The sequence below is a fragment of the Nycticebus coucang genome, chromosome X (genome assembly GCF_027406575.1).
Source record: "Nycticebus coucang isolate mNycCou1 chromosome X, mNycCou1.pri, whole genome shotgun sequence".
In the NCBI taxonomy this organism is placed as follows: Eukaryota; Metazoa; Chordata; class Mammalia; order Primates; family Lorisidae; genus Nycticebus; species Nycticebus coucang.
Genome location: NC_069804.1, coordinates 24,012,291 through 24,034,889, shown reverse-complemented (window position 1 = coordinate 24,034,889; position 22,599 = coordinate 24,012,291). Strand labels below are relative to the sequence as shown.

The 22,599-nt window shown below is 36.7% G+C and overlaps 1 protein-coding gene across 4 annotated transcripts in view; it reads right to left on the bottom strand.

The window, feature by feature from the left end:
• POLA1 (DNA polymerase alpha 1, catalytic subunit) overlaps nucleotides 1-22,599 on the bottom strand; it is a 313,249-nt gene that overhangs the window by 274,212 nt on the left and 16,438 nt on the right. For all 4 annotated transcript variants that reach the window (XM_053580580.1, XM_053580579.1, XM_053580582.1 and 1 more), the window contains exons 5-17: nucleotides 19,579-19,694; nucleotides 18,914-18,976; nucleotides 17,972-18,064; nucleotides 17,465-17,552; nucleotides 16,973-17,177; nucleotides 16,705-16,883; nucleotides 11,032-11,144; nucleotides 10,186-10,302; nucleotides 9,364-9,438; nucleotides 8,352-8,490; nucleotides 7,198-7,352; nucleotides 3,143-3,227; nucleotides 1,802-1,863 (exon numbers count right to left, since the gene is read on the bottom strand). In XM_053580580.1, coding sequence (XP_053436555.1) covers nucleotides 1,802-1,863; nucleotides 3,143-3,227; nucleotides 7,198-7,352; nucleotides 8,352-8,490; nucleotides 9,364-9,438; nucleotides 10,186-10,302; nucleotides 11,032-11,144; nucleotides 16,705-16,883; nucleotides 16,973-17,177; nucleotides 17,465-17,552; nucleotides 17,972-18,064; nucleotides 18,914-18,976; nucleotides 19,579-19,694 — 1,490 coding nt within the window. The remainder of the gene's footprint in view (nucleotides 1-1,801; nucleotides 1,864-3,142; nucleotides 3,228-7,197; nucleotides 7,353-8,351; nucleotides 8,491-9,363; nucleotides 9,439-10,185; nucleotides 10,303-11,031; nucleotides 11,145-16,704; nucleotides 16,884-16,972; nucleotides 17,178-17,464; nucleotides 17,553-17,971; nucleotides 18,065-18,913; nucleotides 18,977-19,578; nucleotides 19,695-22,599) is intronic.

The following is a 22,599-nucleotide window of genomic DNA, read 5'->3' as shown; positions in this document are numbered from 1 at the left end:
TCCACAGGGACGTGCTTGTACATCTGGACACATTTTGGCGCATGTGAATCAGAGTACCTATCAAAAACATTACTTACTTTCCTATATAATCCCTGGTAGACCTCACTGTTTATGTAATTACTAAGCAAAGAAATCCCAAGGATTTTATAAACTAATCTCAAGTGGTGGTATAAGATCTTATAAAAACAAACATTATTTAAGTATAAATAAAACCTATCTTCACACAAAACTTCTCATAAAAATTCTACTTAGATTTCTGAATATAAATCAGGCATTCAAAATATCTACTCTTATTAAAAATCTCTTAAAATGGGGTGGCGCCTGTGGCTCAAGGAGTAGGGCGCTGGTCCCATATGCCGGAGGTGGTGGGTTCAAACCCAGCCCCGGCCAAAAAAAAAAAAAAAAAAAAATCTCTTAAAATGGACATGGGAGGCTCAGAAAGAAGAAAGGAGGAGGAGGGTGAGGGATAAAAAATTACCTACTGGGTACAATGTATTCTATTTGGGTGACAAGTACACTAAAAGCTCAGACCTCACCACTGTACAATTCACCAACCTATTTAACAAAAAATCATTTGCACCCCCAAACCTATTGGAAAAGAAATTTCTAAAATGTAATTTGATGGCTATATGTTTTCCCCAACTAGGTTGGTTTAAAAACGTCAGTTTGACTCTTAATGGAATTTTCCTAGGTTATTTTACACGGATGGCATTCTGGGCACTTCACAAATAAAAGCCTAATCTAATAGTTCACCCCCACCCCCGACGAACTACTGGATTTCTCAAGCCAATTTGAAATAAAGTAAGTGGACCTGACAAGGTGGCTAACTTTTTTCATTTTGTCAAGCAAGAAAGAACACTAAAAAATAAACAAAAAAACAAATGCTACATATCTATCAACATCATTTTATGAAAGAAACATACTCTCCAAAAAGAAACAACATACTTTCTAAAAAAAAGGAATTCTTTAAATACATTTACCTTTGTGAAAAACTCACTACATTATACTACTTTTCCCCACCATTTTATTAAGGACCTATGAAAACTTCTTCATGGAACATACTGGGAGTTTAGAGATCACTTATCAATTTTAGCTGGCCTACATCAACCTTGCCAATATGTGGCCCTTGAACATCCACAGTATGTATTCCCAACTTCACTTATCTTCCCATAAGCTGGGCCCAACACCTTCCCCAAAACAGTAATCACTGGTCATGCATTTTGGAAAAGCTTCCAACTAAGCCACTGAAGGAGGATTTGAGCCTATCCATCTATTAATACAGTGTAGAAAGAATCCAATGTACTCGATTCTAATATTAAGTCAGTAGACTAATTAATACATACCCTCATAAGAGAAAAACTCAAATCAATTAAAGGTGGGGGGGGAACGAGGGAGCGTTGAGAGAGGAGGAGAGAGGGGAATGGGGGGGTTATGGTATATTGCACACCTCTTGGGGTGTAGAATACAATTATAAGAGGGACGTCACTTAATAAATGCAATCAGTATAACCTAATTCTTTGTACCCTCAATGAACCCCAAACAATAAAAGAAAAAAAATACAATGTAGAATTCCATTATTTTCGGGTGGTAAAATACTCAAATATTGTTAAATGCTTCTATTTGTTTATTTCTAATACATTTTAATGGTTAATGCCATGGTCCAATCTAGAAAGAATAGATGCAATAAATTAAAATACAGAACAGCCTGTTTCTACTAGCTCACGCCATCTTCCTTTCCTCTTTCTCTTTCCAAACATATAGGTATTTCAAATTTATAAGGAGTAAATAATTAGTTCTTTACCTTTTTCTCAATGACTTCTTTGAAAGCATATGGGAAAATACAGTCCATTGGTTTAGATACAACTATAAAAGAGAAAAAATGAAAATTCCAACATTCACCTTAGTCCAATTTCATACATACACAAACACTGCATGTTTCCAAATGGAAACTGTTTTAAATATAAATAAATTCCCCCAATCCCTAATGAGTTAAAAGGATCATCGACTATTTCCATTGGTCATGTTGTTGGACCTCAAAAGAAAAGCCAAGTACAGAACTCTAAGTCCCTACAATTATTAAAAGTGCTTTGATGAAACATTTGCTATCCCATGAAATCAGAATGGAGAATTTTAACAGTCTTCCCCAAAGGAAATCCCTCCACTACCAAAGCCTCAAGCAGCATGCAGTGGAGGAACTCAGTTCAATCTTCTCAAAAGTTGGAAAAGTAAAGATGTCCAAACACTGACCTGTTACACCCTAAGTTCCTTGTCATACACAATAGCTGGTCACAATTCCTCATACATAAAGTGAATAAATACATGTTGAAATGAGCTAATGACTGCTCTCTTGTACATATTTAACAGCCCATTATAATTTTGTTCCGTGTGTTCCACCCGCTTATGGGTAAAACTTTACAATAATCACACCTCAGACCCCCTTTTGTGCATATTTCCTAGTCCCACTTTCCTAATAAGAAATCAGACAGGAGAGGCTGTGCAAGTTAATATCTGGTTCCAGGGTGAGAAAGATTCCAAAAAACACAATAGATTATTTCTTTTTTGTAGATAATAAAATGCTTATTTGACTATTCAAGCTTTCAACATAGAATATTAAGAATCTTCCTTGGAGAATGACTCACAAAACCACATGTAAGAATTCTATGGAATTGTTTCAACAACTGAATTTTATGCATAGCACAACCCAATTCCAATTTGATATTACTATAACTCCTCCCTATTTGGTAAACATTTATTTATTCCCTGGTATCTTGCTTCATCACACAGAAAACTTTGGCCAGGCTTCTATGGGGGGCTTTTAGAATGACATCAGGAAAAGAAAACAGTTAAGCCTTGTTTCAACCTGGGGGGGAAACAGGGGATAAAACTACTCAACTCCAATAGAGTACTCAACTCACATTGCTTCCAGACTTCTGCTCTTAGAATGAAACAAAGTAGCTGAATAGGAGATAACCAATCCAATAAAATTTAAGTTTCCATAGGGGAAAAAAATAATTTCTTTGACAATATGGACTAACTACTCTTGAAAACAACTTTTGAAAAACAAGTTACTGATCCAATAGCTAGAGAAAAAACAAGAAAAGGTAAATCAAGCCTTAGTGAACTAATTTTTAAAAATACATACCACAGAAATGAGACTGAAAGGGAGGCTGTGGGGGTGCTTTATCTAATGCAAAATTATGATGAACCAAAGCTGCTATAGCAATAATCTGAAAAGAAAGGAAGAAAGAAAAATTACCTATCAGACATCTACTATGTACTCTGCATTCTCACCAAAACCACGAATATTTAAAGAAACATATGTAGGTACTTACAAATACTTTGAAGTTTTTATTATGAAAATATTTAAGCAAATCAAAAAATAAGCAAAATAATAAAATTAACTCCTATATACACATCATCCAGTTTCAATTATCAAGTCATCTATAGCCCTACCTACTTCGTGCCTCCCCCCAGATTATTTTGAAGCAAAACTCAGACCTATAATTTCATCCAGAAATATTTTAGCATGACTCTCCAAAACAGGGTTTCTCAACCTTGGCTCTATTGACATTTTGAGCCAAATGATTCTTTGTTGTGGGGCTGTCCTGTGTACTGTAGGATGTTTAGCCTCTACCCACTAGACGCCAGTATTATTAGCATGTTCTTTTTCTCTGTATTGCCTATAAATTACTGGTTAGGTTTAAAGGTTTGATCAAAATCGGGTCCAATATTTTCACAAGAATACTTTAGCGATATTACTGATCACTTCTATCAGAAGGCACAGGCACATGTCTGCTTATCTCCATCTACCGACATCAGCAGCTACTAGTGATCACTGCCTAGATCCATTATTCCAATGAGGATTACAAAGTAGAATATTGCTTTGTAATATTCTATTTTGCCTTCATCATTTATTAGCTATAAACTTTCTATGAAGAGAAACTTGCCTTCACTGATTATAATAGAACCTCCACAGATGACCACCTCCTACATTAACCACCTCCTTAAATTGGCCTAATTTTCATAGACTGGACATGCACCACATGTACGTATCAGTATAGTAGGCCTATTCCTTACTTTGACCACCTCTGTATGTGGACCAGTTTCATACAGTTCCTTGGGTGGTCAACTTATAGAGGTTCTACTGTATTTGGTTACCTATACCTTTTTGTGTTCAAAACAGTCAAAAATAAATAAATAAATGCTTAAGACCATGCCTATAATGCCAGCACTTTGGAAAGCCGAGGTGGAAGAATCACTTGAAGCCAGTTTAAAAACCAGCCTGGGCAACACAACAAGATCCTAGCTCTATAAAAAATTAAAAACAGGCAGCGTCTGTGGCTCAAAGGAGTAGGGCGCCAGCCCCATATGCTGGAGGTGGCGGGTTCAAACCCAGCCCCGGCCAAAAACTGCAAAAAAATAAAATAAAATAAAATAAAAACTAGTTGGGGGTGGTGGTACGTGACTGTAGTCATAGCTATTCAAGAGGCTGAGGCAGGAAATCTCTTGTGCCCAGAAGTTCAAGGTTACAGTGAGCTATGACTGTGCCACTGCACCCCAACCCAGGCAACAGTGAGACTTTATCTCAAAAATGAATGAATCAATCCCTTTATTTACCAGTTTTCAAAAAAATGAGTTGGTTATTTAGCTCCCTTCACAAGTGACCAATGTGGTGCTGTTGTTATTGACAGTATCAGTATTAATTCATGGATTCATATGTTTCCATTTGTTGCAATTAATCTTCTTAAGCTCACGTTGTCCCATCTTCAGCCATTCAAGTTGCTTCCTAAGTCCTTCTGACTTATCATTAGTAGATTTTAATACTGTCCTTGCTTTCTGGTAAAACAAGATGTTCCAGACTTATCTTAGTCATTTCCTGCCCTGAATCAGCCATTTCTCCACAAAGTCTAATTTCCTTTATTAGGAAATGGTATGTGAAAACCTCACTTTGGGCACTAGGAGATAGATACCTTTTAAAAATTTCAACTAAGTAATAATTACACCTTTCCCAGACACTTAACTATTAACTATGGCCATCTACTGCATTAACTATTATTAAAAGACCAAATCACATGCTAAAAAAAAAAGAATGAAAATAATACAAAAATTCTATTTTAAAAGACCCCCACAATGTTGAAAGGACTTAGATGTACACATAAAGAAGTTCCCACTGACGAAAGTGAGACAAACATAAGTATCAAAGTAACATTAGGGAGGAGGAAGGGGGAAAGAGAAGAAGGGCCACTGGTGTACTCTCACCTAATGGGCACAATGTAAGGGTATATGGCACATCTCTGGGAGGAAGAGCACAACTACAACAGGGACCTTACCTAACAAATACAAACACTGTAACCTAATCGTTTGTAGCCTCATATTAATCTGAAACCAAAAAAAAAAGCAACATTAATGGGCCAGGTGCCATGGCTCACACCTATAACTCTAGCACTTTAGGAAGCTGAGGCAGGATAACTGCTCGCCAAGAGTTTGATACTAGCCTGAGCAATACAGCAAGACCCTACCCTCCATCTCTACAGTAAAAATAGAAAAATCAGCCAAACATAATAGTACACTCCTGTAGTACTAGCTACTTGTGAGGTTGAAGCAGGAGGATCACTTGAACCCAGGAGTTTGAATCCAACCTGGGCAACAAGCAAGATTTGATCTCAAAAAAAAAAAAGAAAGAAAGAAAGAAAGAAAATTGTAACTATCTTACAATTTCTAGTGAAACAACTAATTCAGGCAAAAACAACTAATAAATAAAACCATCAGCTCAGTAGTTCTCAATTGAGGATAAACTTTTTTATCCCTAGCCCAGGACATGTAGATGTATCTAGAGGCATTTTTTGGCTGTCAGAAGTAGTGGGAAAGGATAACACTGGCATCTAGAGGGTAAAGGCCAGGGATGCTATGTGTAAAATATCCCACAATGAATTGAACAGTGCCTCACAACAAAGAATTATCCAGCCCAAAAATATTTTTGTAGTATCAAGGTTAAAAAAAATTTTACAATAGATGAAAAGCTAATAGAGAATTATAATGGTTATCATCATTTGAACCTACTTATCAATCATAACCTCACTAATAATAAACAGTTTAACTGGACATCATGTGCCTTCTAATATGATGCAATACGAAGCACATTATACCACCTATAAAATATTTGGCTTAAAAAAGTTAAACCTGAATCTAATTGATCCTTTAGAGATAACTTAAACTATACAGGAATATGAAGGATACAGCAGGGGTTGGCATACTTTTTTCTATAATGAGCCAGACAATAAATATTTTAGGCTTTCCAGGCCATATGGCCTCTGCTATAACAACACAACTCTGCCACTGTAATGCAAAATCAGCTGTAGACATGCTATGTTCCAGTGAAACTTTATTTACAAAAATAGGCTGTAGACTAGACTTGACTCACAGACCATTGTTTGCCAACCCTCAGTATAAAGGAAGAAGTCCAACAATATTACAACAAAGGAAACAAATACAGAAAATGGGACTTTCTATGAGATAACAAACAGTGATACTTTAATTATTCAATGCCATTGAGAAAATGAAGGAGGTGGGAGAGACCTATTCCCAATTAAAAGAGATTCAAGAGGCATAAAAGTTAAATGCCATCTGTGAATTCTATGTGACTCCTAATTCAAACAAACCAAGTGTTAAAAGACATTTTGAGAAATGTAGTCACTTAAGTATGGACTGAGTAATTTAGATTATTTCAAGGAATCACTGTTAATGTTATTAGGTATGCTAATGGTATTACATAAGAAAGTGTGCACGTTTTGAGAAAAGCAGACCAAAGTATACAGGAGTAAAATGACACTAGCTTTAAAATACCTCAAGAGGAAAAAAAGGGAGAAGGGGAATAAACAAGTGTGACAAATCTTGCTATCTGCTGAATATGAGTGACTGGTATAAGGAGTTGATCATATCATTCTCCTCTCTGTCCATTTAAAGTTGTCCTAAATAAAAATTTAACAAACAAAAATAAGTCCAGCGATTGAAGTATTAAAAAAAAACTCAAAAACTAGACAAATTCAATTCATTCTCCAAAATGGAGTTTAGTAGTGAATTAATATTCTTTTCCCTTCTAAAAGAACAATTTTCTCTTGCAGGAAAGCTATACAAATCCAGGCAAATATTGCATAAGGCATAGGTAAAGTATCTGTCCTGTTTTTTTTTTTTTGTTACCACATTTTGATGATCCTTTGCATTCTGCATTGTCTTCATACTGAAAGACATCACCACGAGTGGAGGAGGACTGACATCCTTAATTACATTCACCAAGTCTGGTTTCAAAGCCATTGCCTCAACTTTACACCAACTGATTGGCTGATTCAAGAGCTCTAAAAAAGAATAGATACAAAAGATCAATAGCTATTTACTGAAAAAGAAAAACTACTATAATTAAAACAGACATAATTAACTATAATATTCGTCAATCCTATCTTCTAATAAGAATATAACATCTAATGAAAAATAAGCCACATTATTGGGCTGTATGCAAATCCTCATATATGTGTACATTTGTTCATTTTCCTGGGAAAAGGTCCACAGCTTTCATCAGATTCTCCAAAGAATCCAGAAGCCAAAATAACTTTTAAAAAAGCCAAAACATGGCCAGGTGCTGTGGCTCACACCTGTAATCCTAACACTCTGGGAGGCCAAGACAGGTGGATTGCTTGAGCTAAGGAGTTTGAGACCAGCCTGAACAAGAGTTGAGACCCTGTCTCTACTAAAAGTAGAAAAACTAGCCGAGCATAGTGGTGCATGCCTGTCATCTCAGCTACTTAGGAGATGGAGGCAAGAGGACTGCTAAAGCCCAACAGTTTTAAGTTGCTGTGAGCTATGATGCCACAGCACTCTACCCAGGGCAACAGTGTGAGAATCTGTCTCAAGAAGAAGAAAAAAGAAAAGAAAAAAACCCAAAACACTGTCTTGGAAGAATCATAAAACATTTTTAAGAGACTCGTGAAGATAGAACAGAGTGTTATAGAAGCAAATACGGAAGAACATCAGGTAACAGGCCAAACGTGCACGTATCCTTGTTGGGTAGTGATTTTGTTCTTCAAAGATCAGCCAGGTCATAAGTATATGCCAACAATGAAGGACGCATCCCAAACAGCTGCTTGGACTAAGGCCTCCCTCAGACTAAACTGCCAAGAATTAGAGAGATAAAGTGTTCCCAAATGTATTCCCTATACTCACTCAAGGAAAACCTTGAAGAAACACACAAAAAAGGAAGTGGACAATCTAAAATAAACAGACCAATTCTCTGACTTTCCTTTAAAAACTTTTCTATCAACAATCTTCTTAGCAGTCTGAGAGTACATATTTTTTCTTACGTGGATTTTTTACTTCAAGCCAGCAAGGTCCTTTGATCTTTCTGTTCATCAAGAATAGTTCCAAACTAGATGTGTTCGTCCCAAATACATGAGAAAAAGTTTCTCCTTTCAAATCTTGAGGAAGCTGTGGCATTTCAGCCTGAAAAAGACAAAAAAAAAAAAAAATCTTTGTTTTAAAACTATTACTTCACATTTTCCAAAGTCTATATTTGAAATAAACAAAAGCCTCTCTGTGAAGCACCAGAAGAAACCCCTTTGATATATATGAAATGTAATTTGCCACAAATGAAATCCAAAACAATTCACAGTAGGAAACAAAACCAATTCACAATGACAAAATAATGCATCTTGATGACACCCATTAGAAGAAAAATAGGCCAAGAAGCTCCCCCAAAAGAGAATTTCTGTCCAGAGCTGAATATGCCTTACTGATAAAGAATAGCCAACTAAGTACCACTCCATTAGAAGAATGAAAGCAATAGAGTGGGACTCATTGAAAATGTTTCCATCACCACTGTCAGAAATATTTTTAAAAGTTCCCCTTTTCCAACATCATGGAATCAAAACACTAGAAGAGAGGTAAAAAGAGGTTAAGGTCCAGTTAATTAACATCCCACAGTAATGACCTTGCCTGTCACAGGAGCAAAAGCAGCCCTACAGCAATGTTACTAACATCCTCTCTCACCTTTCCACTGCTCACAAGGGACACTTCAATAGACTAATAATGTCCAACTCCATCATGTGGTGGCATTCATTCCACTTGATAAACAGTCCTGCTGTTCCAACTTATTTATTTAAAGATGTATACTTGAAAGCAGAGAAAAGCAGTGCAACCTATAGTCTGTATACTTAATTTTATCCATTTCAATTATTCATTACTGTAAGTCCACCTCAACGAACTATGGGCTTGAGAAGCCCTGCCAACACTCTTTATTGAAAGCCAGTGGAAAGTTCAAAAATAGAAAAATGTCATTCTAAACCAAAACCCAGTAATTTTCTTTGTTTGACTTACCGAATATCTAACTTCCAAGTACTCAGATTTTTCTGGAACATCAGGTATCTCAAAAGCATAGTTCTTTTCCACTATCTGGGTAAGTAAATATTGAAAAACTCATTAAGACAAAAACTTTCACCAATTAAATTGACAAGATTACATGTCCAATATATGCTCTTATATTTAAACATTAGGAATCCTTATGGAATACAAAGGTAAATAAAGCCAAATTGGCACCCTTTCCCTGTTCGACAGGGAATAAAACACTCAGTGACAAACTGTGAAAAGGACCTCTCCTGGATACTAGAGAAACAAATATTTGCATTCAGGAGGGGCAATAAAAGATTTAAATTTTTTATAATGTTAATGCATTAAATCATTTGCTACTATTTGATATTTTAAAAACTCCATATTGCTAAATAATTAGCATTATAAATATAGTTCATATTTACTGAGTGCTGGCTATGTGTCAAGAATTATTCTCGGGACTTAATATATACTAAGTGATTTAACCCTTCCAATAACTTTTGAAATAGAGCCCCATTTCTCAGATGAAGAAACAAGCATAAGACATGTTCCAAGCACTAAAGGGAATTAATTTGCTATGAGTTATCTTTCTACTCAAATTAATGAACATCATTTTATAAGCAATTTAAAGAGAAAATATTTTCACAAATCTAATATACTATTTTTACATTCATATCTATGAAATTCCCGTTCAATGAATTATAGCCACATAGAAGGCATTTTACATAAAGTAGATATGCAACATCTATGTGCTAATAAAATCAGAGCAAACAACAAATAAATAGAGGAAAAAATTCATCACCAAATACAAACCTTGGATTTGAACTTCATAATTTTATATTTTGCTGCTATTTTCTCATCAAATTCATCATAAACATCCTTTATTGCAACTGGAGTTCCCGTTTCTTTCCCTGTATTTCGGTCAATTTTCTGTTTTCCCACAGAAATGGGAATGGAGGGAAAAAAAGTATCTGTATATAAGATCTTCTCAAACACTAGAAACCCAAGTCTCCATCCATTTTCATCCTAATAGCAGTCTTACAGGTGAGTTCAAAGATACAAAGAGACCCAAGAAACGTACTAAACCTAATGCCCACTTCCTCCCAATGGCATCATACTACATAAAAGCAATTCAGTCATAAATATGATCTATCCTACAAAATGTAAGAATAAGTATTATAAACCCTAACCAAGAAGCTCCATGGTTCAACTGGGAAGGGATTGGGGATGTTAATTCTTAGTAAAAAAGGAAGAACAAATAGAACTAACCTTGTTAAATGGCCATGAAGGAAATATTACTGCTGCCTATGCAATAAAAGCATGAAAACTAGACCAAATGCCACATCACATTTTAAAGTCTTAGAGTCCCAACTCCAATTATTATGGAAATAGGGGTAGGAGAAAGAATGTATTATATACCAAAACTTGGGCATTTTTAAACCCTAACAAGTTGAAAAGTTGAGCTCTACTTCATTTCTCTACTTTTCCCAACCTCTAATGGAGTTGCTGACAGTCAGTGTTCACTAGACAGGCAACAATGAAGAAGCATCAGGGTTAAGGAGAATTCATAGTCCTGATAAAGGATAGGGTTGGTGGCAGAACGTAGAAAGTGTGGCATATACCACTACTGCAAACTAAAAGCTGATCACTAATGTTTACCATTTCGCGGGGAAGGAAGTAGAGTGTTCGCTCAATGTTTTTCACCATAACACAACAGCTCACATGGGTTTTCGCTGATTCAATCCAAACCTTGCCAAAGAGAAATACCACACCTAAAAGAATAAGGAAAAAAGCACAAGAAAAGCATTTCAATCATATGAAATAAAAGAGGCAATAAAAGGCACGCTAAATGTGCCCATACATTTGTGCCTCATGATAACTCATTTTGACAATAAATGTATATTTACTGCTCACTCCCCAAGAGCAGTTCTTTATTCAATACTTATGCCATACTACACTATCATAATGGTACAATCTGTAACTACTGAGAGGACAGGGATGCGCTGATTCTCTAACGTGGTATAAAAATTTTCTCTTTAACCAAGACTACCCAGATTAAGAGAAACAAAGCCAGGCACAGTGGCTCATGTCAATAATCGTAACAAGGCGGATAGATTGCCTGAGCTCACAAGTTTGAGACCAGGCTGAGCCAGAGCAAGACCTCATCTCTAAAAAAAATAGCCAGGTGTTGTGGTGAGCACCTGTATTCCCAGCTACTTGGGAGGCTGAGGCAAGAGAATCGTTTAAGCCCAAGAGTTTGAGGTTGCTGTGAGCTGTGACACCATAGCACTCTACCAAAGGTGACAAAGTGAGACTCTGTCTCAAAAAAAAAAAACAAGCAAAGTATTTTCCAACATATCTCATTTTTCTCTTGTGAGAACTTACAAATCTGAGAATATGATTCCAAATTTCCCTTTCAGTACTTATATTTACCAATTAAAAACCAATGTTCACATGTCACAATAACTAGAGTACATTGGTATTTTCCTATATATAAAATTGTGTTTAAGAAAAACAATTTATCTCAAACCTCTTATTCCATATAATAAGTATTTCATAACAAAGTTCTACTATAATCTCTTATCTCACCCTTTATACCTCAGATCTACTTAATACAAGTGGCTAAGTAGTGTTTATAATGTTCTTTTCTACTTCAGTTTAACAGATGGTTTAGCAAACACTCTTCCTTTTGAGATCCATAAGTAATGTATCCCATGAAGTAAAAATGCCTTTATGGACATCAAGTCATTGTTCATGAAAACTGGCCATGAGGAATGGACTCCAAAGATCTGACAGTCGACACAAGAGATAGACAGACACTGTGCAAAATCCTGGACTCCATGAATAATTAGCAGTAATCAACATACCCTCTTATCTGAGATATTAAGAAAATTCTGGCACATGCAAAGGCTACTGTTCACAAGGCCAGTTACTCCCAGTTTCATAAGATTACTCATCAGTGCTTCCTTTTATCAAATGTCCTGGTAGAAATAAGAGTAAGAATTTTCATTTCTGCATATGATTAAAATTCTTACAAGAGTTGCATGATTTTCAGCTGGGGGGGCAAGAGGCAGAGAAAATAGGGGAGAGGGAGAGGAGGACTATGGGGGGATTAGAAAAGAAAAAAAATCACAGTAGCTCAGAAAATTAAAAGTCATCTCACAACAGTTAAAGATGGAAAAACAAAATTCTATGCAAAGAAAAATAAAGACCCTAATATTGGATTCAAAGATTCAAATAGCTCATTTTACAGTCAAACTAATATCACATTTCATGCAACACATTTGACACTGTTGATGCCTCATTTGCCACAAAAAGATCATGATAAACAAAGATTACATTCCCCCCCAAAGTTACTAGCTGAAACCAGGTGCAGTCAGAATTATTCAACCTTGAAAAAGTCATAATGAAGACAGGATATCTTCCCATATGCAAAGAGTAAGATTCTTTTCATAATTATGGAGCATTCAGCAACAACTGACTTACTCAGAATCTGTAAGAAAGTGAGAAACAATAACAGGGTCTTTGGGAGTACTTCATTTTTATTAGCACCATTGATTTCACCAAAGCTTAGTGATCATTACCTGCTATCATGATGAAACTGTTCAACCCTCTGAAATTAAGGGATTTTTTAGAAAAGTCATCTTATTTAACTCATAGGCATTAATGACAGGAAAAGATACGCCATAGCAGAGAACACAACTTGAGAAGTGCCAAGGAATAGCAGAGTGGACTAAGGGTAAGAAGCCCAGACTTCTACCACTAAATAGCTGACTGCTTCACCTTTTGGAACAGTTTCCTCCTAGATTAGATAATCTCTGAGGCCTTCTCCAGTGTCTAGAAATTTCATTTTGCCTTAGCATTTGGATGACAGAACAATAACAGATTAGTACCTCTTTGAATTTCAAAATATTTCCCAGTACTGGTTAGAAAAGCCCATTGATGACTATGGTCAGTACCAGGAATTCAACGACACTATGTATCATAAATTGGTTGCTTTTCAAATATAGTTGTGCCTCAATTTCAACCTCCAATACCTATTACTACAGACCAGCACTAGCCAACAGAAATTTCTGTGATAATGGAAGTATTCTGTATGTGAGCCATTCAACACGGCAACTACTAGCTACAAGTGGCTATTGAGCATTTGAAATCTAGTGACTGAGAAGTTGAATTTTAAATTTCATTTCATTTTAATTAACTTAAAGAGCTACAGATAGGCAGTGGTTACCATAGCAGACAATGCAGCTGTAGATCCTTGCCTTCCAAAATGATGTTGTTTACTAAGAAGAGTGCCAAACAGTAACAAAGGGTAGAAATAACTTATTTTCACAAAGGAAAGAAAGTTGTTTCTTAAGATTCTAATCCTTGGCAATTGACACTGGCAATCTGATGTTTTATAGGTATACTTACTTTGGGCACCATCCACTTTTATTACCCACTCTTATACCCCACACTGCTGCAAAGATTCAAGTGGCAAAATTAATTACAGCAGCAAATGCAACAATGATTCTCTGAAACCTTTCATCTGCATTTACAAGACTGTCAATTACTGTGCAGTTTATTTCAACAACCATTTGGTAGGTTAGAAGGAAAAAACACAGACCCAGATCAGTTCAAAATAATATGGCAAATGCTACACTAACAAAGGGTATAATGGGGTCACAGGGAAAGGACTCTTACACCCATTTGGAGGTCCAGGAAAACTCTCAGGAGATGACACCTGGGCCGAATTTTGAGAATAAGCCAGATAAAGGCATTCCAGTAAGATAAACACAAGGAGTAAAGGAACACAGGTATAAAGAGCACCAAGATATATATAGAAAACTATTTCCAAAACACAAAATTCATAGATGGCAGGCATCAGAAAACTTACTAACGAGTTTGGACTTTATGTTATAGGCAGTGGCCACTAAAATTTTTTTTTAATGAAGAATTGACATAGTTATCCTTTTGATCATTTGCTCTGGACGAAATGTGGAGAATGACAGCTTAGAGACCAGAGGCAAGAAGGGATCAGGGATGGTAGGATAGTAGTTGTGAGGAGAAAGAGAGGTTATCTACTTTAGGAGGAAAAAACTAACAAGACTTGGTGAGCAAGTGAGGAAAAGGAGGGAATCAAGGATGGCTCCCCAGTTTCTGGTTTTTATGGGACCATTACCCAAAACAGGGAATAAAATGCAGCATTGAGCAGATACAGAAAATCACAAGGAAGAATATTGGGATGGGAAGGCCCACAATGTTGCATAGCTCCAGGAAGCACCAGTCACACTGCTGTATTGTGTGTCACATGAAGATGGTCTCCACTGAAATTATACAATGGGTTAGCCCTGGGTTTCAGCAAGGAATAGAAAATTACTTGCTCACTCCCGCGGCCACCCTGCAGGGGTGGGGATACCGTGGCCTTAAGGAAACCTATGGCCTTCTTGGTCCTTAAGTGTGGCCTTTTGACTAAATCAAAATTTCACGTAACAAATCCTTTCATTAAAAGGGGTACAGCAGAGAAAGATGGAGCTTTTTCTTGCCTCCTGTTGTGCTTAAAAAAGAATGATCTTCAATTCAGAAGGCCACAGGTTACCCACCCCAGGACATATTTGATAACTGAAGTGTATGAATGCTTCTGCCCCTCCCCATAGACCATTAACATTTTTCTAGTTAAAGTCAACGTTTGATTATCATTACAGGAGCAAACCTGGCTTTCAAATCTGACAGGTTTTTCGGGTTTTTTTGTTTATTTTCTGAGACAGTTTCACTTTCTTGCCCCTGGCAGATTGCCATGGCGGCAGAGCTCACAGCAACCTGAAACTTTTGGGTTCAAGCGATTCTCTTGCCTCAGCGTCCCAAGTATCAGGGACTACCGATGCCTGCCACAGTATGAGGCTATTTTTTAGAGCCAGGGTCTCACTCTTGCTCAGGCTGGTCTGGAACTCCTGAGCTCAAGCAATCCACCAGCCTCAGGCCTCCCAGAGTGCTGGAATTACAGGAATGAGCCACCGTACCTGGCTCAAGCCTGACAGTTAACACTTATCTTCCTATTCACTTTACTGACATCTAGGTACTCCCTCTATCTTCAACAGATGCTGCTTCTAGGAAACCACTTTGAAAAATGCAGTTTATATCTACCAAGGATCCAGCAATGGATCTAAATAAAAATAACTGTTAAAGGGGGTATACTGTATCTTACATTACTCTGACAAAACTTGTCATGCCCCATCCCACAGTGAAGGGCTCAAAGTAGCCAGCCCTGGCTTTTTGTGAGTCAAGAATTCATACATAGTATTAGCTCAATAGGATGACCTGGGAATCATCCTTGATTCCTCCTTTTTGTCACCTCACTCATCCTATCTATCCATTGATAGGTTTCCATCAAAATGCTTACCAAATGCCTTCACTTCTCTCCTTCTGCCCAGCCACAAAAGTCCAGGAAACTAGCACCCCTTCCCTGGATTGACTGATCTCCAGGGATTCCACACTTACCATGACTCTACTTCAGCCCAACCCTCCACATGTGTGTGCATACACACTCAGTGCCTATACTCCACACAAACCAGAGAGCTCCTGTTAAAATGTAAACCCAATTATGTGACCATCACCCCATGCATTTAAAATCCTCCCAATTGGTCTTAGACTAAGATTCAAAATTCATTAATATGGCTTTCAAAGTTCTTCAACAACTGGCCTTTGTCTTTACCCCCAACTTCATTCTATACCAATCTTGTCCCTTGATTACTATGCTATAACCACATGGGCCTCCTCCTTCCTCTGTCCAGGCCTTTACATACACTGGTTCCTTAAACTGAAATGCCCTTTCCTCATGTGTGCACGGGCCTTAATTCTCAGCCCATCGTTCACCTCTTCAGATGGGCCTTCCCTGGTCATCACCCGACTCATTTCCTTCACATCATTTATTATCTTATTAACTGCTAAAGTCTGCCTACCCACTCTTACCCCACTAAAAAGTAAACTTGCTCATATTCACCCCATCTCAGTGCCTGACACACAATTACTCAATTTGCTGTGAAAATACACAAATTAATAACTGATTCCATTTAAAGTACATTAATATAACTTTAGATACATCAAAAGTGAACTATAAACACATTGTAAAACCAAATGTAACTGAATTTTAGAACAAGCACCTTTAAGGATTATTCACTCCACAGCTCCTCTCCATCAGGGTAGCTCATGAACTTGCAATCAATAAGTACTACTTGCTTACAATGCACGTAAGTGAGGCCAGAGTTTGACCTGAGCCAATTACAATCATTGAAGTATTTAAGGGAAAAGTGCTACTCCACACTAAAGGTATACAGTTACTTTACGCATGATTACCTGGTTGGTTGTACTGATCTTCATAGGCATCCAGCCAATAAAACTGGAATACTTGCTCCTCATCTGTCCCTTTTACCAATGGGAGGTAATTGGAATCCACTTGAACCTCCTGAGCTGAGAAACTGTTGTCATCTTCCTGATCAATGTCCCAACAAGAGACATCTGGGAGAAAACTTCCTCTGCAGAAATCACATTTTCAAAAACCTTTCAAAATCCAACAGAACAATTACAGTTCTTTTTTGCCAGAAAAGTCATAAAATGCTCTTACAAGTAGGATGTGGTCCCTTTCCCAGGACCCTCCTCGTGTTTCACCTTCTCTGCTGGCTCACTCTTTTGGTCCCAAATCTTGGCAGCCACTGGCTCCACATCAACCTCCTCAGCTTCCATAGGTTCATCAAAGTCTCCATCTTCAAATTCCATTGCCCCAGAGTCCTGCTGCTTATCTTCTTTATGTTCCTCCTGGACCAGCTCTCCTATGGGAATCAGCACACATTCCTATCATGTGCCGGTGGCATAGGGCACACAGGCTTACTCAACACTGAAGTAGCAGCCTATCCCTTTTCTAAACTATGTTTGCATTTCTCTTTAATCTCCAAATTGGATGTCTTTTTTAACTTTTACTGCTATGAATTCAAATCTTTCTAACTTAAACTTGCCACCACAATACCCATGAAATCACATTTACCCCTCTACCACAGGGCCTCCATTTTTGACAGCAACTGTTCAATATCCTCTTACTTTGGCCTAACCTCACACTTACCAGAAAATTCAGCACATTTAAGAGGAACAGGAGTTAATGGAGGCTCCTTTCTGGAGATAGAGGAACCAGTTTTTCCTGAAGGAACTGCCTGTAAACATTTTTAAATATTTAGTCAGTTCGACCTGCATACTAAAACTATGCGATTATCCCACCCTGACCAGAGTCAATGACGGTTCCCATTTATAGAAAGACTTTATGTATCATTAATGTCTTCAATTATTGTACTGTTACCTAGGCTTACAAAAAAATAGTTGTTTCTGCAAGGAAAATTATTACATTTAGCACAGTTGTTATACCTATAATGAATACATACTAATTACTATAAAATTTACTATGAAAAAACAGACACATGCTAGTTTTAAAATACTCGAAACTATATATTCGATGACAGTCCTCATTTAAAACAAAAATTAAAAACAAATTCAAAGGCATTTCCCTCAAATAAAAAAGCAACAAAATAAGTTTCAAATATAAATCAAAATTGAAGGTATTTCTAACACATTTTACCTTGGGGGTATGCACAGAGAAAGGATTCAGTGAAGTTCCAGTGGACCTTTTCTTCTGCAGTACCATTATTGGTGGCGGAGTTATTTGAGGTGTCTGAAAGAAGGGTAAGACAAACATTCACTGCCATGCTTGGTTCACCAAATATAGAAAAAGTACATTTCTTTACTCACTGAAGCCCAATAAGTAAAGCATTTTTCCCTTCTCTGCCCCCCACCCCACAATCTATGTTCTTGCACTGTGGTTACTATAGCAACAATACTACAGAAATCACTAGAAAACCAGAACAGATATTAAATACCCCTCGCCAATTTTTTCTTTTTAAAATTTAACATATTCTTTCACTTACACTTTGAGAATATCACATTTTAAAATGTCAAGACAAAACTACATGATGTTGATGTTAGTCATTTTAATCAACGTCACTTAGAAAGAAGTATACTTCTAAATGAGAGCTTAGTCTTTATGGGAATGGCCACATTTCAAATTCACAGTGCAGCTAATCCTGTTTGAGTTCTATCAGGGATAGCTCCCTGACTCTTCCTTCATTTCCACTCAGAATTCAAGACAAGGATCTCATGCTTGATTGTGCAGACTGACAGGCTTCAATCTATTTAGGGAACACACACTACAACAACTGAGCACAAGCAGTGAGCATTCACAGATCTGACTCCTGGGTGTATTCTTACTACTTCAAACAAACACCCACACAGCCCTATCTACATAATCACATAGCTGTTAACAGCTGGAAATTACGCATCTAAAATGATGAGAAGAAACCAATTTGAAGGGGTTTTGTTTTTCTTTTTGTTTTTTATAGGTTTTTTGTTGATGCTGTCCTTGCATTTTTAAAAATTCTACCAATAGTCTGTTTTGTATAATTATTAAAGTGTTTCTTCTGCCTATGTCCCCTGTATATTTTACAACTCCTGGAGATTCACTTACCTCAGTGTTCAGATCCTGTAGAATGTTACCTAACAGATCATCCTTAGACAAGTCCACACCTTTCTAGAAATTACAAAGAAAAACAAAATGAGAAAGCCCTACACTTAAAATTCTCACCAGAAATGTCTACAAGAGGGAGAACCTAACAAGTTAGTCCTTGCTTCTTTATTCCTCACTGACTGCTCATCTACCCTGTTTCCCCGAAAATAAGACAGTGTCTTATTTTAAGGTGTGCTCCCAAAAATGCGCTAGGTCTTATTTTCAGGGGACGTCTTATCTTTCCTATAAGCAGGTCTTATTTTCGGAGGATGTCTTATTTTCGGGGAAACAGGGTAGTACTCACAGATTTTAACAACCACATATATATACAATTTCTAAGTCTATAGCTCCCATCCTCTATTTTCATCCTCATTCCATGATCTTCCTGCTAATCGATGAAATTAAACACACTCTCAATTCTGATTTTCTGTTCAATTTTCTTTTCTATATCTCTCAAGTTCTAACCACTGAGGTGTTCAAGTTCACTTCAAAATCTATATCCAACTTAGTGAGTGAATTGAGAATCTGTTACTCAAATATATATTGAGCACCTATTGTCTGTATAATCACATATTAATTCACTTCACATAGGAAAAGACAAAGTTTAAGAAAACCACAAAACTCACATCTCCAGTTTTCTTTCCAGCACAGGCAATGAACATTGACTTAATATTATTTGGTTTTGTCACCATGGGCTTCTTTACATTCCTCTTGTCTTTGTTTCGTGCTTTACCATCTTTTCCTATTGGAATATAAATAGAAACATACAGCAAAAAATAGAAAACTAAAAGCCTAGTCACTTGCTCTATGCATATGTAAATTAGAGAAGAAATATATTAAGAATTTAAAATACAAAAATATAAGATTTTATGCAAGGTGCGTAGGAAAGAACACTTTAAAAGAGCTTAATTCAAGAAAATCTGGGCTGGCATGATGCCCACAGCTCAGTGGTTAGGGCAACAGCTACATGCACTGGGGCTGGTGGGTTCGAACCAGGCTCAGGCCTGCTAAACAATGACAACAACAACAACAAATAGCCAGGCATTGTGGCGGGCGCCTGTAGTCTCAGCTACTTGGGAGGCTGAGGCAAGAGAATTGCTTAAGCCCAAGAGTTTGAGATCGCTGTGAGCTGTGATACCACAGCACTTTACCGAAGGCAACATAGTGAAACTCTGTCTCAAAAAAAAAAAAAAAAGAAAGAAAAGAAAATCTGGGCTAAATCTTATTACAAAAACTGATGAAACACCAGTTAAATATCAGGGTAAGTAATTGCTACTGTTAGTGTGAATAAAAAGCTTTTTAAAAAGTGGGGTGGCTTTTTGGTTTTACTGTTTGTTTTCCCCACAGAAATAAAAAGATAAAGCTAATTTAGAACCGAGGGATTAGCCTAGCAGCCTTCATGAGATCGTCTCTTTAGCTATACATTTTATGAGGAATAACAACCAGATACACACACTATATCATACCAACACTAAGTACAGAACAGACATATCTGCTCATTAAAGAACAACTTCTGCCATATGTTTTCTCTTATGGTGATGTATAAATCACCTACAAACTTTTCTAATACTGTCAATTTTACACTCAATTTCTGATTACCCAGAATAGTCTCAATCTCAAAAAAAAAAAACCTAGAATGAATTATTAAAATAGTGTGATAGTGCCAAACAAACAGGTCAAATGAAATAAAAAATAAAGTCTAAGGCTGGGTGTGGTGGCTCACACCTGTAATCCTAGCACTCTGGGAGGCCAACGCAGATGGATTGCTTGCACTCAGCCTGCCCCAATAGAAAAAAACTAACTGGGTATTGTGGCGGGTGCCCATAGTCACAGCTACTCAGGAGTCTGAGACCAGGGGATCACCTGATCCCAAGAGTTTGAGGTTGCTGTGAGCTATGACATCACAGCACCCTACCAAGGGTGACAAAGTGAAACTCTGTCTCAAAAAAAAAAAGGCTAGAATAAGACTCGATTATAATACTTATGGAAATTTAGCATATAACTAAGGTGGCATTTCATATCACTAGGAAAGAGATGGATTTTCTTCTGTAGTGTTGGATATCCATTTGTAAGGGAATGAACCAGTATAAATACCAAATGGATGACAGATCAAAATTTTTAAAAAGGAACATTTACAAGTACTTAATAAAAAGCTGTTGTAACTTCATTCTAACTATGATTCAAAATTCCTTTGCAAAAAATTGATAAATTAAACCAGAAATGAAAGAAAAATTAGGAAATAATTTTTCCAATAAGTTATCACTGATAAAGGACTAATTTGTCTGATAAAAATTTCCTTGATGTAAATAATTTTTTTTAAAAAGACCAAAATCCCAAAAGGAAAATGGACAATAAACATGAACATATATGAAAAGTTACTAAATTTTATGAAAATATGCTCAACTTTATAAGTAAAAGAAATGTAACTGAAAACCACACTGAGATGACACTTTGCACATATCAGAGTAACAAAAATTTGAAAGCTTAACAACACTCTATTAGCAAAGCTGTAGGGAAACAGACATGCATATATTATTCATGGGAGTGTAAAATGGAACAACTTCTATGAAGAAGAATTTGGCAATATCTAATAAAACCTGATGTGCATTTACACTTTGAGCTGGCAGTACCATATCTAGAAATTGTCCCTGAGAAAAACATCATATGCACAGTTATTGGATATGGAACTATTTGTAATAGCAAATTATTGAAAATAATCTAAATGTTCCTCCAAAGAAGCCATTTGAATAAACTAGGGTACACCCATACAAGGGAATACTATGCGGCTATATAGAAATAAATAAGAATGAAAAAAGACTTCACATACTAAAATGGAGTGATTTCCAGGCTGTCTTGTTCCCTAAAAAAAGCAAAGTATGAAACTATCTATAGACATTATCTTTTGTGTAAGAAAGAAGAGGAAATAGAAATATATACACACAATTACACTCCTGGGTATATAGCACAAAAAAATTGAAAACAGATGTTCAAACAAAAAAAACTTGTGCACAAAGGTTCACAGCAGCACTATACATAATAGGTGGAAACAATCCAAACATCCATCAACTAATAAATGATAAAATGTAGTAAATGCACACAGAATATTATTCAGCCATAAAAAGGAATATGGTTAATACATGCTACAATATGAGTGGAACTTGAACACATTACACTAAGTGAAAGAGGCCAAAAATAAAAGATAACATATTGCATGATTCCATTTATGTGAAATGTCCAGAATAAGGAAATCCATACAGACAGAAGGCAAATGGACGGTTGCCAGGGCTGAAGGAAGAGAGACTGGAGAGTGACTGCTAATGGGTGTGGAGCTTCCGTTTAGGGTGATGAAAATGTTCCAGAAGTAGATAATGCTGATGGCTGCAAACACTGTGAGTGTACTAAATGTCACTCATGGAAAATTTTACATTATGTGTATTTTACCTCAATAACAAAAGATATTTTTCATGTGCCTAAGACTTACAGGACATTTGTGAAAAATGTGACACAGAACTGCATCAAGGAACTTAACCCATTTATTGAGATCGCTTGGAGCACTTTGAGAACACAATATAATTTAAATAGTGTAGAAAATTCAGGTCTTAAAACAATGAAAAGGTCAAAAGAGGTCTGAACAGCAAGGATGGTTT